At 37.8% G+C, this 18,858-nt stretch overlaps 1 protein-coding gene across 2 annotated transcripts in view; it reads right to left on the bottom strand.

Moving 5' to 3' along the window:
* Nucleotides 1–18,858, bottom strand: part of ATP9B (ATPase phospholipid transporting 9B (putative)) — a 109,928-nt gene that overhangs the window by 45,564 nt on the left and 45,506 nt on the right. For both annotated transcript variants that reach the window (XM_053466027.1, XM_053466028.1), the window contains exons 9-11: nucleotides 16,713–16,793; nucleotides 10,329–10,404; nucleotides 6,555–6,631 (exon numbers count right to left, since the gene is read on the bottom strand). In XM_053466027.1, the coding sequence (XP_053322002.1) occupies nucleotides 6,555–6,631; nucleotides 10,329–10,404; nucleotides 16,713–16,793 (234 nt within the window). The remainder of the gene's footprint in view (nucleotides 1–6,554; nucleotides 6,632–10,328; nucleotides 10,405–16,712; nucleotides 16,794–18,858) is intronic.

The following is an 18,858-nucleotide window of genomic DNA, read 5'->3' on the forward strand; positions in this document are numbered from 1 at the left end:
ACCTTTGAACTCCCTATTTTTCTTTTCATTGCAGGATAATTAGTAGCTTTAAAAGAGATGCATTACTGCTTGCACTGTTCTTTTTCCTCCAAAAGGAAAAAAGAAATGACAAATTTAGCAAGAACAGCTACTGGCGAGCACAACAAAACCAGAACACATACTGCATATCCAAAGTACCTTAGGTTTTTATGGTTCTGCATTAATTCACTGTTTGAAATCTAATAAACCTGGCTCATTGTAAAATTATTAAAATTGCTTGCACACATTTAAATCACTTCTTAATTCCCTGTAAGTGACATCACAATTTGTGCCTAACCCCTTGTCTGCTGGCCTAAATAGTTCCCCCTAGTCCAATCAGAGAGCGCAGTAATGGCGCTGTGTCAAGGGCATAATCACACTTTGAGGCTTTAGCACATGGAGTCCCACAGTAACTGTGCCCAGAGGAAGCATTTCACCGCAACAAGCTCTCACTTTATTTGGAGGTGCGAGCATCGGTGTCCTGGGAGAACAAGGGGTTTGAACACCACCTGTTCTTTGTGTCTCATTGTTCAGCAACGTATTCCCTGTTACGAGGCAAAAGAATAGGTAACGGAGGAGGACTATTCATTCCTATGAATAAAAAAATCCCGAAATCAGTCTTCTGATTGGTCCAGGAGTGTCCATTTTTTAAGCCAATTCATAAACACTATATCCACATAAGTAGTCAGGGCACAATACACCATATATATATGCAGATGGCAAAGAACTCAGAGGCACAGCCATCAAAATGAACAGAATAGTACCTGCCACTTAGTTAAGTTTCAGTTGAACATGTGCATCAATGAAAGCATTATGTGCTTTATTTTAAAGTTGTCTAAAAAGTTATTAATTAAACAATACTTTGGCACAGATAAATTGAAGCAGTCCGATGAACATTTGGCATTAAAAGCGTTGTGTGGTTCTATTTCCATTTTTGCTATAATCTTGCCAAGTAAAAACAAAATGATACAAAAAAACACCAAATGGTTTCTCAGCAACCAAAGTGCCAATGCTCAAGATTAATTGACGACCCACATAAACAGAATAAAAAGCAGTGCTTCCTGAAGAAGAAAAAAAGTATTCATGAGTTTATTTTATCATTATTTTTTTTTAAGGATTAAAGAAATCAGTATGCCACGCATCTTCCAGCACCCTGAGATGCCGTACAACTGTCTTCTTCATTCAGATGCTTTGTGAGCAATTATTAACACAAACACATGGCAATTGAACCAGTGGCTGAAGAATGAGGAAGATTATGCGACAATAACACAAAGGCAAGCACTTTCTGTGCAGTTCACAGACAATGGGCCTTATCCAATAAACATTGCAAATGTTGGGGCATTTCTACTAGGAAGGAAGAACTGAATAAGGAAAATGATTTTGAAAGGGTTAATTATGCATCATACATGGTCAGCTTGCTGTTGGTACCAACACTATCACTTTTTCTGAACGTTGAGAAGGAAGAGAAGGCAGAAAAAGATGCGGGACCGGAAGCGATTGCCAGAAGTGGTTATGGTTGGGAGGGAAGGTAGGGAAACATTTAGAGAGTATGAGAGTGAACAAAAATGAGAGAATGAGTGAATGTGGGCCCATGAATTTTGGACAAAAATTCAAAGCTTTTTGCTTTCTTTTTCGGCCAATTTGTGGAGGTCGGGCCTCATTTTCAGGGCTTTGTACAAATTGCCAGATTTACCAGAATTTGGTAAATTTACAGTTCTTACATATTGCACAAGTCTAGCTACTATGTTGACAGTATTGCACCATTTTGTTTTGGCAAAGACAAAACAAAACTGTCGCAGCTCTTTAACTATGCAATTTGTTGTCTAATTTTCCAAATTACTTGTCCTAAGTTTTCAAAACACATGTGATGGAAGAAGGATAAGTTAGAATGTCATGCAAAAAACATTCCTGGGGCATTCATTTCCCCCTTGGTTAATTAGCTTCTGTAGGTGACCTTTACCACTGACAGGCACAACTTTACACAACACTGACAAGGTTTAAGAAATATCTATACAGGCACAATTGATTACAGATTCAAGAATCCTGCCGAGCGCTAAGTCTGGCTTCTGTGGAGCTCGAATGGTTTATAATACAAAATATGTAGTGTCTGCCCACCACAGAAAACGAGTGAGGCAAACGTCTTCAATTATCACTATTCACCTCACGTTTCCCACACAAATACCAACATGCTAAATACTCTTACGTATTTGCTTTAAAAACAAATTCACATGATGACCCAGCCCTTGGTGTTAGAAATAGCTGATCATTTTAACAGTAGTTATTCAAAAAAGTAAAATTATATATATATATATATATATATATATATATACTCCAGATTGTAAGCTTGCGAGCAGGGCTCTCTCCACCTAATGTATAGGTTTGTCTTAGTCGCCTTGTCATACCCCTTGAATATTTGTATTGTATTAAGCGCTACATAAATTGTTGGCACTATATAAATAAAAGATAATAATAATAATAATATATTAATCCATTAGAATTCCATGGATTCCAACCATTGACATTAACACTAAACACCATCGTTTTGACTGCACTGAGTTTCTCATTATAGAACCCATCATATCTCTGCTCATATGTTTTCTGATGGAATACTTCCCATGATACCTTTTATAATGTACTTCAGGTAAAAAAAAAATATTTCTGAAATATACAATAGAAAAAAAAAGTTGAATGTAATTATCCAGTGATTAAAACATACCCCTGTTTACATCACAACTATACTGATTAACTTTAGACCAATATACACTTGTGCTTTTCTGAAAAGGCCCTTCCAAAGTTTGGAAGCAAACCAAGGCTCCCTAATAGATTTTAGAGCACTACGAGACTCAAAGGGTTAATGCACTGCTGACTGGTTATAATTACGCAGGGGCCTTTGATATTGCAAATAGCTAGCATCCTTGTTTAAGTCTGATTTGGTTAGGAAACGTTATAGTTCTTAAAAGTACTGATTAACAGATACTGAAATATAATGTAATAACAAAAGACCCCTAGACTACACCGTGTCACAAAACAAACACCCACGTAATGGCACCATGTTATTTTACGACTGTATTCCTATAACACCTCCTACAAGTTTACTGGAGGAAGAAATTGAGTGTTATCATTAAGTAAATTCAAAACCTCAGATGGTGCAACAAGCTATAAAATTAGATTGTAAACCTAGAGCAATAAAGGTAGGTGAGGCTTAGGGATGAATTAACTAAACATGGAGTATGAATGACCTTCTAAAAATGCCTGATTGCACTTACTGGCCAATATTTCAACCGATATTACTAACCATCGCTCATGGAGGAGACTCTTACTGGGGTAGGCTATCAAGGGGCAATATAGTAAATATACCTTATAATGATCGCCGTAAGATCTTATAATCAAAAAAACATTGGGGAACAGTGATTTAAATTAACACAGTTCCCAAACCCTAACTGCTTCCTTACATAGAAGGTGGGTCTAGGTGATATACATAAAGCATATGTCAGCCAGCAATGTTTTTTCTATTGCAAAACACAAATCAATACACCCAAGACATCTCAATAATTGCTTGAAGCAATTTGTATGATCATTTCTTTCCTGACATCCTCACTCTTTTGGGAGATTATTACTAACAATGACATAAAAAACAGGCACCTGCCACAACTGTACATGATATTCCATCATTTTAAGTACTTCTTACTGAACAAATGTCAATCATTACTATATGAGAAAGAGAATGTTACATTTAACAGAGTTCCTTATCCACACTCGGTGTATGCCTAACCTGTTATATCTTGATACTCATCATGCTGCACAAGTATACAGGCACTCACTAAACCATCAGGGTTTGAGACTATTTTACCATATTAATATAGAAAAAAAGAAAAGATATAAGACTACCCTATAAGAAAAAAGTTTTACTAGTAAATATTAATTCACATGTAAACTATTTTTTTCATATTTAATAAAAACTACGATTGAGAAGAATGCATTTTTTGTTTTTATTTCCTTTTACTTGCCAACCTCTCCTCCCAGTTATGCACATCTGCCCCACGGCTTGCTACTCTGCCCCCCAGATATACCTTATACCCCCCTAAATGCCCTCTGACTTATGTTCACCGGCTGCCAGAGAGGAGGATCCAGGTCTCCTGCAGCGCTGCGAGGGATCCTCCTTTCTGGCAGCCAGGGAACATCTGCTCGATGCGCGTAGACAACCTCCGCTGCTGCTGGCACTTCCTCTGGGGCTTCTATGATGGAGCGCTGGAAGGTCATGTCACGCCGGTGCTCCGTCATAGAAGCCCCAGAGGAATTGCCGGTAGCAGCGGAGGTCGTTTGCGCACATCGTGCAGACGTCTACTGGCTGCCAGAGAGGAGGATGTGGATCTTAGTCTTCTATTTGAGGTCTGATTATAAGATAACCTTGAATATAAGACAATGGGGTATTTTTCAGAGCATATAATCGAGCAAAAGTAAAAAGTAAAACATGCTACCAGAATATGTGTGTGTGTATGAATGTATGTAAGTATAAATATATCCCCAAGACCATCCAAAAGTTTGAGGCCTGCTGTTTTCACGGAAAACAGAGAAATTTCTAGCTATTCTAACATAATTGCAAAAGCGTTTTCTAACGATCAACTAGCTTTATAAACTTAAACTTGGAATAACCAAACACAACATGGCACTGGAACAAAGGAGTGATGGGAGTGATAAAGGGTCCCTGTACACGTATGAAGATATTCCATTAAAAATCTGTTATTTCCAGGTTATATTCATTAACATTAACAATGTCTACACTTTATTTCTGATCCATTTCATGGTTTTTCCATTGATAAAATTTGAACAGTAGAATATTATATAATATATCACACAAATTTTACCAGCTTGCCCCTACACTTTTCAGACATATTTTCTAAATCCGCATGGTAAGGATAAAAGTACATAAAATACTACATAAAACACTTTTTAATTGAATACTTAAAGTAACAAAAGACCAGGTTAAGATAGACAGTTGCCATACAAACACCTTCTTGTTGTTTTTTTAAAGTAAAGAACAAAATGTCTTATTATTATTTTCTTAACATCCTAAAGAACTCAACTAATATTTTGTCTAAGTGGAACAGCACCTTTAGGCAAGAGGTACTGACAACTGGCACAAGCAATTACAAGACCAAATTCTGATTCTTTTTTCTCCCTCAATATATCACTTAATCTTGGTAAGTCAGTGCATATATCTAACTTTCTAATTGTTGCTTAAACTAAAAGCAATAACCATTTAGTGAACCCGCAATGGAGCACAATTTGTAGGAAGTTTTAATTAAAAGGGAACTAAACTATTTGTGATAAGGAGGCTCGTCAGGCAGATTCCAGACTCTGGGTATCTAACATGGCCCTTCCTTATCCGCAGGGTAATCTAGTCTCTGTGATTAATAGACGATTGTGATGGACATTATTCTGCCACTGACCATCAACAAATTTAAGAAAACATTCGACAACGGTCAACACTAGCTGCAGACTTCAGACAGATATTGACAGCAATGCTTTCTCGAGGCAAATTACTAAGCCATCCTGTTCCCCATTTCTGGAGACCCTTCAATAGATGATTCATTATCCAAATGACAAAATGTCAAATTAACTCCTCCTTCAGTGCTGAACAGGCATAAAATGCTGTGCAACCGTACTGTCTCTTATATGTCTTACCCACGATTATTATGTTTAAGTTATTAGTTTCAATTCAACTAAACTAGGTTGGCAAGGCGCAAGGGAACACTAAACCAACATGAGACAATGACAGATGGGTTTCTGATGTTTGTATGTGACAGTAGTGTTTGCCACCTAGTATTTTACTTATCGGCTTATGATTTCATTAGCTTCAGGATAAAAGCCATTTTTTTTCTATTTTAATGTAGTTCTATCACAACTGCCGGGAACTTCTTATTGTAAATTATACTAATAATGTTATTCTGAGGAATTTAGGTTTTTCATGCACTTATGTAAGTCCTCCTTTAGCGTGTCCTCCTAGCCCTGCGATATTTTTTTTAACCCCTTAAGGACAATGGGCGGTCCCAAAACCCATTAAAAACAATACATTTTGAGCCCGTACATGTACGGGCTTTGTCATTAAGGGGTTAATAAACATTACATAAAGAAAAAAGAAATACAAAGAAGAAAAAAACAATAACAATACAAGTCAACATTTAAACTTTGCAAAGTCAAAGATTATATATGTTTAGTTCTACAAAAGAAAGAAAAAAAATACAAATATAAGATGTGGGCTAACTAATTAAGTTGCTGCTAACAAGCGCTGTGAGTTGTACGATTCTCACTCCTTTCCAGGGCTTTAAAACATTTCTCCCAAGTTCCTATTACTACTGGATTCCATTGTTCCTGATTTACGATATCTTTCTCCATTTTAAATAAAAATTGTTTCTGAATACCCTGCCATGTTGGTATGACTTGATTTCCAAGTTTTTGCTATTTTAATTTTTATAGCCACTGCAGTATTAACATGATAAATATTTATTGCTTTACAACACAAGCAGCTTACTCACCTTATTCTTTGGGTTTGATGTGTTCATTACACTCCTTGTTTCTTTTCCGGTGTAAATGACCACACCTATAACTGTGCCTAAAAAAAATAAAATAAACATTTAAAAAATGACATATCAATAAAGACCTAAACCCATATTGGCTAGAAATGAATAAACATGACTTCACATGGACTGGTTTTTCAAGTTTATATAGATATTGCGTTTAAGAACTAGGACCATTTCAGTGCATACAGGTCTTCAGGATGCGGACAGCTAATCTGCACGTTGAGAAATGAGATTTTGTTTTGGGTTGTATGGAGAGTTTTTAGGAGAATTGCTCACTGACTTCACTATTAATTGTTAATGTCCTATTCCAGTGAGCTTCTGCTTCAAGAAGCGCTTGGTTGACCCTCTATAATGTATGGTTAAGTTTCTTTAAATCCTTTTAACCCATTGAACTACGCATTTAACACTCAAGAAAATTACTAGTGTTGGCACCACATAATGGAGTGGGAAGATGAAAGCCACAACTCTCTCTTTAGTGAATAGACCCCAGAGATACTCAAACATGCAACCAGCTCAAATTGTATTCACAAAGACAAGAACATGTTGATACTTGTGAAAGTGAACTGCCGTATATAACCAGCCAAGCTGCAAATTCAAATCTACCAAATAGTTAAATAAAATCAAGAAAAGGGAATGAACAGCTTTCTATAACGCAAAGATTAAGTAAATAATAATTCCATACAGAGTTATAGGAACATTCAGTACTTTTTTGAAGATTTGAAGGTGTTCCTTCTCTGTGTTTGCATTTTACTGCCTTTCTACAGCATCTGTTGCAAGTGAAATATTGCATGGGTGGTTTAATAAGAATGTTACTGCCCTACTGATGTGTCTTCCTCACCGGTTCTGTACAATGAAGCAACTGATCAATATTCCCTATCTTATTTTCCCAATGCATTATGTCAAACTCTAACAAGAGATGAATGTGCTATTAATATTAGATGAACATGATGGCAGTGAAGGGACACTTATAAACTTACATACATTCTAAACATTTCCAGAGTCATCAGGATGAGAAAACGAATTAACAATAATTAATCATTCTAGACACAGCTGTCTGAGGTGTAAAGGAAAAGGAGCAATCAACAAGCAACTTATTATCACCACCAAATTAGTGTATGCATATCACCGGAAAATAGATACAAATATGTTAAGTGCAGAAATGACATGCTCCATAACCTTGGATGCAACATAATGCTTCAAACAAAGGACGTGTTCCGATAGATTGCTATAATTACCACAAAAGCCAATACACATTTTCATTTTGAATATGATACAAGTGAACACGACCAAAAGTGTTGTTAGCATAGCTGAAGCTATTTCGATCTGAAGACATGAAAACTTGGAAAGCCTCATTTTTTTTTATTGTAGTTGAATTAGATCTTTAACTGGTAATGGAATCAATAACTTTTATTAGATGAATTAACTGTAACCTAGACTGAACATGTATCAAGGGTTTATTATTTATTTATTATACTTTTGATGGAGATCCATCCAGATAAGGATCTGCTATAGAAAGGGCTGTGTGGCCCTGTATAATGCAGAGTTAATTTGAAGGGTCACCAAATTTAGTAACTAGCATCCAAACTAAATTTATGTTGCGTAAAGACAACTAAAATAATTACTTGCAATGGCAAAACTTAATTAAAACTGTTTTACTAAAAGCAAGGATTGCTCCCTAAATGTGGGATGAACTGCTGCTCCACCAGTCTCATAGCAAGACTCTGTTATTCACCCAAAGAGTAATGGGTTCATTTCTCCAGATCCCATACATTGTCCTTCCTTTATTGATGAGTGTCAAAAAACAGACTGTCTTGATGATACAAATTGTTAAAAGGGTCAAAGAGATTACTCTCCAGCCAAATTTCATATTGTGTACCCTATGGGAAAGATGGGCTTAACAGGCTCCAGAGGTAGAGGAGCACAGACCTCCATCTGTGGTCTTCCATGGCCACCTTAGCCCCAAACCTTCCACCTGAGCCCTCCCCGCATTTGAGTGCCTCACCAATCAGCAAAAATGTCCCGGTTTAGACACCTAAACTATTAGGGGTTTGCCTGTCTTTCAGGGGTTTATGTTAGGCAACATCCAATCTTTTGAGTGTTTCCTATGAGAAAAGCAAAGTCCGAAATTGTCGAATTCTACATCTTCTATCGATTTTCTACAACAGAATTGGAGCATTTCGGCCTTTGCTTTGTCATACAAATGCTATGGGAGAATTTCCCAAAACATTCTTTTATACACAATAAACTTAAACTTCATCGTTTCCTATTCTTGAATTGAAAAATTTTGGACACAACAAAAAAGGAATGCCTTTGTATTAACTGTAGATCCTTATGATTTTAACTGTTCTGTAATAAATACAATTTTGTTATGGTAGAAATTCCACTTGTTTTGACCTCTGAGGTAAATATCATATTCTATGATTCAAAAGTATAGTAAATGATCACATTCAATGGCACTCTCACTTTGCCAGGAAGTCACACGGGTCAAGGTCGGGCCATGACAAAGTGCTAGGGGAATAAGGTGGGGAATACCTCAGAAATCGTCAGCTCTGATTGCTGCTGTCCTGACAATTTTAGAGGCGAAAGACCACAAATCGATAGTACGAGGGATCAGTAACAGCAGTTTAATGTAAGGGCATAAGGGATTCAATGCACAGAAGATAAGGTGCAATGAATCCAGGCAATCAGCATCCATTAGGATTGATACCAATTACCTCAATTTTTAAGTGCGTTATTCAAAAGTCAAAACCATTGGAGCGATTGAAAAAACCAGCAGCAGCATTGCAGTTTGAAGAAAGAAGCGCTTTCTCAAACACAGCTGGCAAATAACACACTCTGTATTTAACTAGCTTTGATTGCCCTTAATCCGGTCAAAGAAGTTAACATTGCATATCTCACTCTCTCTATATTGTAATGCTTTAACAGCATAATATGTGTCTGATAAACACACTTATCATACTGCCCTGTGGTAAACAACAGAATGACTGTGTTAATCACCCAGCAGGACCCTCTGATTATGGAGTCTATGGAAGAAATTCTTTTTATTAGTTAAATACCACACCAAGGAGGCTGTTAAAAAGGCACCTAAAATATTGCTTGATTGACAACAATGGCCAGTCTGCAGATTTAAAACCATGTTTTCCTCCATGCTAAGCTATATTACTATATACAGCACTGTATACTGATATTGAGGCATTCAGTAACACCAAATGAGAGTACAAAGGATCCAAGAGACCTCTGAGCTCCCCTTGCAGGCTGATCAAAGGTACTGCAATCAGCAATGCGAAGCAATGGAGGAATATTAAAGAATAAAAACATAATAAACCGGAAAAAAAATTAAGAAGAAGGGGAACCATCTGGTTCTAAAATATAAAAATTAAAAATGGGAAAAAACACACTACACAAAAAAACACCTTTCTTGCCCCCAAATGACACCATATTTATATTTAATAATATACATTATAATATAATAGTACATTATTTGATATAATCAAAATAATGGTATCCAAAGAAAGCCCTTCTTATTTCTTCACAATACATAATTTGTGAAGAAAGAAGTAAATTAAAGCTAAACACTAACAGCATACATTCAGCATACCAAGACATTTTGGACAAAGCTATGGTTCCAACTTTGTGGAAACAGTTTGGGGAAGGTCTTCAAATGTATCACTCAATGGAAACCATTTAAATAATTTCACAAACACTGGAAAAAAATATGTTTCAACTTACCAGATGCAACCACAGTGCTTGCCCACAACGTGTTTTCAATGCTCAGACTTTCATGTATAGCTGGATCAGTATCTTCCTGCAAAGAAAAAGAAAATTATGTCTGTTTACGATCAGAAATTGTTATGATTTTTCATTATGATACAATTATGATAAAACATATTTTTCCAAGAGTATGCTAAGCCTTTTGCATCCTTGGTGTATCTGCTTTTGAGAGCTAAAACTCCTAATTATCATTCTGACAGAGTATGATGGGAGTTGTGGTCCACAAAATCACATTGTTTAAAAGTTTGAAAATTCATGTGTATATCTATTTGTTTTTTTACCAGCATATAAATCAGCTGATCTCACAATAGATCAGGTGGCGGCAAGATGTTTCTTTTACCGTTTTCCATGATGTGTTAATACCCACCACATATGTGGCTGGCACTGAAAGCTTTAAAAGGGTGTATTGTACTTAATAAAAGCTGAGATCTGTGACACAAAAGGTAGCAGAACTACCATATCAATTTCTTGTCCTGACATTACCTCCCCTTCTTCCCCATCCTTACAAACACAGAGGTTGCCAGCTAACAGTAACATGACAAAAGAAGAAGAATAACTTAATGAGGAGGACTATTCATTTGCTTCCTGAAACCAAGGAGTTAAAATGGCTGCTTGCACGGTAAACACATACGGAGAGTTTCTGCTTTATTTAACCTGTAATCATGCATTAAAGTAATATTTGGGGAACTAATAGATCTGCTTTAATCATATACTGTATTTTGTGCTTGTTAAAGACGCCTCTGTGCCCTGGACTCCTGGGGGCCAGCATCCTCCCTACAGACTATGGGCCTTGGAAGGGGTTCTGTTACCAGAGACTCTAAAGACTGTGGCGCTCGGACACAGATTTGGGGTGACTGCATTTTGGGAGTGGGCTGCATTTTGGGAGAGGGGTCATTGGAACTACTTCTTTCCCCTGGTACAGAGTGCCACCTTTCCCCCAATTACCAGAGACTCTAAAGACTGTGGCGCTCGGACACAGATTTGGGGTGACTGCATTTTGGGAGTGGGCTTTATATGTGGCGTGTCGCTCTCCATCAGGTTAGGACTTACAGGACCTCTACAGCCAGTAGTTGCACCAAGAACTGATATCCAGCACTTTAGAACAGGTTTCAGCCAGAAGTCAGTGAATTGCCAGTGTCTACCATCTTCCCCACAGGCTACAAGAGCTACCCTCTACTGGGCTGAGCTCTGTGCAAAGGAGGGCCTGCTTGAGAACCATGTGTGGTTTGCTGTCTATTGCACGTAAATTATCCTCTTGTACTGTTTAAATACTGGCGTTTTTTCACATTAAAACTGATTTCCTGTTTTACCTCAACATTGTTGCTGTCTGATGTTTGGGGTAATATACTATAATCATTATTTTTCCATTAGTGGCGTGTTTCAACTCTGCGTACCCAGGGTCTCTGGTTCCTGTCCTGGGCTCAAGGAGCGGCCTCTGACAGTGTACCTGTTACAGTACTACATGGCAGGCTTACAGGCAGTCCAGGCTTACAGGCAAGTCCAGGGGCGTTAGTCATGTGCCACTGCTCAATGGTCACAAGGGAGATCTCTGTGCAGAGCCTCCAAAGAATACACTGCGAACCTTTAATACACAGATCACCAAGATGGCCTGAGTCATGCCTAGCGCAGCACCCAAGGTAAATTTGCCGCTGCATACTAGCATCCTCATATAGCGGAGTTTCTGGGAGGTGGGCATGTGCGAGTTTAAAGAGCACGTACAGCAACTTGGTAAACAGATTAAATCCGAGACTACGGATATGTGAAAGAAGCAGCATCTAGCTTTTGGCTGCTCGTGCCACTTCTTCAAATCTTGCTATCTTATGTTGTGACTACAGATGATGGAAGTCAGTCTCACAAAAACTGCAGTGCGGGAAATCTCTTTCCGATTTAAATACATCAATATTTAACCGCTAAATTATGAATGAGAATTACGAGAGTCGCAGCTCAGTGAGAGGGGCAGATAGCTATTGGTTTGCAAGTGTGCCTGTAAATAAGCAATATTATTGGCAGCCCCACCAAAGCGACAACCGTGACATCAAGTATCGGTTTAGTGTGGCATAGAAAGTTAGCATGTTACACTAATTAGCCAGGTTACAAAGTATTTAAGGATATGGCAAGTAGTAGCTAATGGCAAGTTAATGATTCTGCTTGATCACTCCTCCTATAACAAAGGGGAAAGAAAGCCACCAGCTATAACTATTCCCAGAAAGATGGGGAGAAAATATATTAACAGATGTAAAGGCTTTTGGAGCTGCAAGGTGATCAATAAAACGGTGTAAATGAACAATAGGTTGAGCTTCCTTTTACAGTTAAAGTATATTCTTCTAACATTTGTTTGGGGAAAAGAAAACAAATACCGCTACACTGGTAATAAAGTAGTTACATCAGCCTTACCTGCTTTACCTTAATAATCACCTTAATTAATTGTTGTTATTTGTGTTACTTAGCAATTAGGCAAAAAGAGATCCCAATGAATTGTTATAGAAAGGTTACAAACAGATAGTTTGAGAAGGCTGAGAGAACACCCTACCTGTGTTATATTGTTACTTGTATAGTTGCCTGCTTGGTTCTGTGTCATGCATAGTTGAATCATTGGATGGCTTTTAAGAAATCCAACCAATTTAGTTATCCATTATTCTGGGGCAGACCAAGATCAGGTTGGGTCTTGGGGTAGCACTGTCCCAAGTGGGCAACTCCAAATATGTTCCCCAAGACTGGAAATCCCCAATGACTTCCATCTCCAGGAATCATAGTTAAGACTTGAAGGGGACCAGAGGCACAACTAGGGTGACTGCCAAGTGAATCAAGATCTTTCTAAGCAAAACTGAATGAGAGTTGACTTTAGCTAACTGGATGTCTATAAATAAATATGTATTTATCAGACAGCACATTATAAAATTGTATCTTTTGTCATAGTAGCTGATTTGCTTTTGCAGTTACACCGACATTCAGAGACACACAGTCATAATGTATATACTGTGCAAAAGCTTGTCAAGTGTGAAAAAATAGTTTATTTTATCATTTAACAAAATGTCTGTGAACAGGTGAAAAATCTAAATCAAATCAATATCTGGTGTGACCACCGTTTTGCCTCAAAAACTGCATCAATTCTTCTAGGTACACTAACCCACAGTTATTTTTAAATAACTCGGCAGGTAAGTTTTCCCAAACATCTTGGAAACGTGGCCTCAGTTCTTCTGTGGATTTAAGATGCCTCAGTTGCCTCTCTCTCTCTCTCTTTATGGAATCCCAGACAGACTCAGTGATGTTGAGGTCATGATTCTGTGGGGGCCATACCATCACTTCCTGGACTCATTCTTTTTTAAGCTGAAGATAGTTCTTAATGACTTTGGCTGCATGTTTGGAGACGTTGTCATGCCACAGAATATATTTTGGGCCAATCAGAGGCTTCTCTGATGGTATGTAATAATTAGTATCTGCCTATATTTCCCAGCATTGAGGGGACCATTAGTTCTGAACAAATCCCCAATTCCATTTGCAGAAATGTAGCCCCAAACATAAACCTCTACCATGTTTCACTGTGGCCTACAAACACTCATTCTTGTACCACTCTCCAGCCCTTTGGCGAACAACCTGCTTTCTGCTACAGAGTACCTGGCGTTTCTCTGCACCCCAGTTCCAGTGTTTTTGTGAATAGTTGCGTCGCTTCCACGTCGAAGCTATAAAGACCAATAAATAGGTGTACCACAGTTTTCTGTCTATACTGAGCTAATGGCAATGCTGGACATCTTCTGATTGTGAAGGGAAATAAACACAATGTGTCTTTCATCTGCTGCACTAAGGTTCCTTGACTGACCACTGCAAATGAGGTTCCTCAACATTGCCCATTTATTTGTGCTTCTTCAAACGTGCTTGGACAGAACATCTGGAAACCTGTCTGCCTTGAAACTTCTGCCCAGGAGAGTCGTTACTGATGCAGTATAAGTACCTTGTGTCTTTTTGCTGTGCACAGTCTTGCCATGGTATATGACTTTTGACATTAAACTGTCTTCAGCAACCTCACCTTGTTAGTGAGTTTGGCTGTTCCTCACCAATTTTGTTCCACCTACACACCTATTTCTGTTTCAGTTAATGATTGTGTTTGAGCCTACATATTAAATTGATGATCATTAGCACCTGTTTGGTATAGTTGTTCAGTCATAAACCTAACTATATGCCTACAAAATCCCTGGCTTTGCGCAAGTATGCCTACAATTGATGCTGTTTTGAAGTCAACATGTGACTACAAATGGTTGGCCCAGTGTAATGCATAGTTAATTCACCTGTATGATTGCTATCTGCATTAAGCTGATCCAGCTCAGCCATTCTTGCAAAAGAAAACGTATATAGTTCAAGGTCTGTGAGCTAAAACTTCAGCTTTTGTTAACTAAATCAATCCCAAAGCCTTACACTATGAACGCACTGTATCAGACGCACATTACCTGATACTACTGATAATATTCTCTGTTGTTTGGAAGAGATGCTCTACACCAATATGCTTTAACACATATCTGCCCACTATTCCATTAAGCCTTGGAAGATTGTACACTAACAAGTATGAGTGATTTTATTTTCACTAGGTGGTAGCAGTCTATTGAAATTGTATTTTGGGGTCTCAATGCATGTGGCGACAAATTCAAATAATGCAAGGAAATATCTTTTATTTCCTTCCAGTTTGCAATATGTGTTTTCTATAATGTATTATTCAGAGCATAAAAATTGGATCTTTAACTTTCCTAAATTATTGTGACATTTTGTATCAGGATCATCAGGCTGTGGGATGAGACAAGAATCACCTGGCCTCTAGCAGCACCATTTTAAGACCAAATCCTGACTTTCTGTGCAAATTGCTGGAATATCCAGTAACACGTGGAACAGGAAAGAGTGCTCTTTTAGCAAATTCTAAGATTATCTTTCAGAGATAAGTGGATTGGTTCAACATCAATATATGATACCATTTTACTTGTGTCAAATCCCATTTGACCACAGATCAATTTAATTTTCTTGGTTTTATCCTTAAGATTTAACCGTGGAAGTTTAACTCTTTGGGAGCCACAGTGGCTCAATATGCTGACTCCTAAGAAAAAAAATCTCTCTTTGGTTCAAGGGAAATGGTGAAATGATAAACACACGTAATGAAAATGAGAACTATTACAGTATGGCAAGTATCAGCTACGCAGTTTCTGAACAAATACAGGTCAGCAACAAGAAAAAAAACCACAGTAACTTCCTAAGAGTTAAGCAGGTTGTAGGTCCATTTGTAAATGGTCAAAATGTAAATATTAGATCATTCGTATATAGAGCACTGGTTTGGAACTACATTTCCATAAACCATTGCTGACCACATGGTAATGAAACGCTCTAAACATTTGTCATTCTGTGCATCTAAAATCTTTGAATACAATAACAGTGAAACATGAATTTACATACAATTATTGTAAATTGGAACCATTTTGTTGTCCAACTTCCTATTACTGTTTTCTACAGGTAATGAGTCCTGCAATTCTACATAGACTTTGACAGCGCCAAGAAATATTACACATGGACTTGTACGCGAGGCCTCCAATGTAAAAACTTTCTGATTCAGTCTACTTAATGTTTCATAAACAGACATCTTATGCCTTTATTGAATGTTGAAATGTCGGTGATAATCCTAAGTAAGTAAATTTTTACTGGCAGCTTGAAGGCTAAACTCCGCAATTCCCTACATCATCAGTAAAAAGTCAAGGGTGAGTTCTCCCTAAGTTGAACTCCTTAGCCGAGTCTCCCTAGAAGCAACTTATAGGAACACTGACAAATTAAAAGTTGTTCAAGGGACAGCGACATTACCAAGCTCTGATACCTCAACAGAAACCAAGAGCACTCAAGATGCAGCCAACTTGCATGAGTTTTAGGCTACCAATCTGGGCTTAAACAAACATACTTACCCTTTAAATAGTAAGACATGTTTCTGGTAATAAAAAATACTTCCACAGCACTTGTCTGCTTGATATGGACATATCTTTATACTTACATGTAATACAAGTTAAATCAAGGGACCTTCATCAAGCCCTCAAATGTCACCGATTTTTATCTGTGGTCCCTAATCATTGCACAACATAATAGTAAGTTGAACGTTTTGGTGTAATTAAACTTACAGTTGTATTTATTATGCATAAAAATTTTTACAATATAACTATATAATTCGTCAATAAGTGGATCACGTGTGATTCAGTTTTCCTACTGTGGCATCAGATTCAGGTGCAGAACATGACTAAACTGGGCCAGCAACACCTAATGTTTAGCAGTCAATGCAATGTTGTCTCAAGGGCATATTGTGTGGATATGAAAAATTAGACTTACCCGTGTAAAGTTACCTTCAAAACTGTGAATATCCAGTTGTGGCTTCTGAGCATAAACATAAGCATTGATTGAAAAGAGATCCTGCAACAGAGAATAGGTCCAATTAATAAACAATGCAGCATTATCACTGAATAATAGTGTGTCATAGAAGACATGAGCAAAAAACAGCTTGTTCATTTCTAAATATGATACCATTGATTTTTTTCTTTGTTCATGAAACAAAATCTTATTTTTTTTGACAAAATGACACATACATTATCAAAAGGCGTGTAATGGATAAATTTATATTTAATTCTCACAAGGTAAAGGTTCATTCCTAAGGGAAGTGTTAGAGTGATATACATTTCATGATTTTGTATCAAAGTGCACAAGATTTTGGAGTGTTTCTCTGGGAAGTTATGCCCATTAAACCAGTAGAGCATTTGTGAGGTCAGCCACTGATGTTGGACGAGAAGACTTGGCTCCAATCTCCACCAAGGTGTTCAATGGGGTTGAGGTCAGGGTTCTGTATGGGTTCTTCCACACAAAACTCATCCAATCATGTTTTTTATGGACCTTGCTTTGTGCACTGTGGCAGTCATGCTGCAATAGAAAAGGGCCTTCCCCAAACTGTTCCCAGTTGGAAGCATAGCATTGTCCAAAATGTCCTGCTATGTCCCCTTCAGCATACCAGTTTAGGGAAGGCCCTTCTCTATTGAGCCGCCATGACCTGAACCCCATTCACACCTTTGGGATGAACTGGAATGGAGATTATGAGCCTGGCCTTTTTGTCAAACATCAGTGCCTGACCTCACAAAAGAACTGCAGGATGAATGGGCAAAACTTTTCATAGAAACAACTCCAAAACCTTGTGGAAAGCCTTCCCAGAAGAGTGGAAGCGGTTATAGCTGCAAAGAGGGGGAACAACTACATATTAACATCAATGTATTTAGAATGCGATATCATAAAAGTCCCTGTTGGTGTAATGGTCAGGTGTCCGAATACTTTTGTTCATAAAGTGTATGTCCTGGTGATATTGTATTTCCATTTTATACACACACACACACACAGGTTTATTCCTCCAATTGTTGGTAGGTCTGGATATGGGATAGAAACATTTAATATTTAAGGGATTTAACAAAGTACAGGTGAGAAATGTTAGAAGCGGTCATCATCTTAAGCTAGAGGGTCAACATTATAGATGTAATGTAAGGGACTTTACGGCGAGGGTGGTAGAAAACCCATATAAGTATATTTATAAATGTATTTATATAAATGTGTATATCTGCATATTAGCAGGAATCGGACAATTTTCATGCATTCTGAAGGTGATCTAACAAATCTGCTGCCAGTGTGCAGTGAGAAAAGACAAGTGGGCCCCCTGGCCCCTCCCGTAAACTAACACAAGCAAACAGAAATGCACATACTTGCACACAGAGTAATACACACACATACTAACACCACAGTCTAACTAACACTTCTCAGTCACAGTCTAATAGTCAATAAGTGAGCTGTTACACGACTACTCCAGAGCCGCCGTAACGTCTCATTCTGTGGCCCCACTAACACCCTGTCTCTGATAGAGAGAGCCTGTATAATTGAGACTGGCTCTGTTTGAAGAATCTGGACTGGCCCAGGCAACAATTGCAACTACCCCCCCCCCCCGGCCCTACAGGCAAGGCCACTTCAGTGACTGCTACACAACAATCATCTCTTGATCTGTGTTATACTGTTTATTTTTATTCTTTAGTTAAAGCAACCATTTCACTTCACTAATGAGACCATTTGTGTTGAAATTCAAACTCAAGGCTTCCATCTATAATGGAAATCTCACATGTACATTTATAAATGTAAGCCTTCCCAAGTGGGAGTGGGCTTAGATTATAACCATGTATTGTGTATATTATATTTAAGATTTTCCAATAACAGCTATGACTGCATACATGCCAAATTGAGACATCCCTAAATTCTACATAATGCTTTATGATGAATGGTAGAGGGCATGCTGGGCTCTTACTGTATCAGCTCACATCTTAAACTGTTTGCCATTTGTTGTAATCTTTCACACGCTGCCCATTCATCACATTCTTGTCCTTCCTATTTAGTTTTCATCAACTCCTCGAGAAATAATTCATATGAAACTAATACACATGTGGGTGTCCTATAT

The sequence above is a fragment of the Spea bombifrons genome, chromosome 5 (genome assembly GCF_027358695.1).
Source record: "Spea bombifrons isolate aSpeBom1 chromosome 5, aSpeBom1.2.pri, whole genome shotgun sequence".
Classification (NCBI taxonomy): domain Eukaryota; kingdom Metazoa; phylum Chordata; class Amphibia; order Anura; family Pelobatidae; genus Spea; species Spea bombifrons.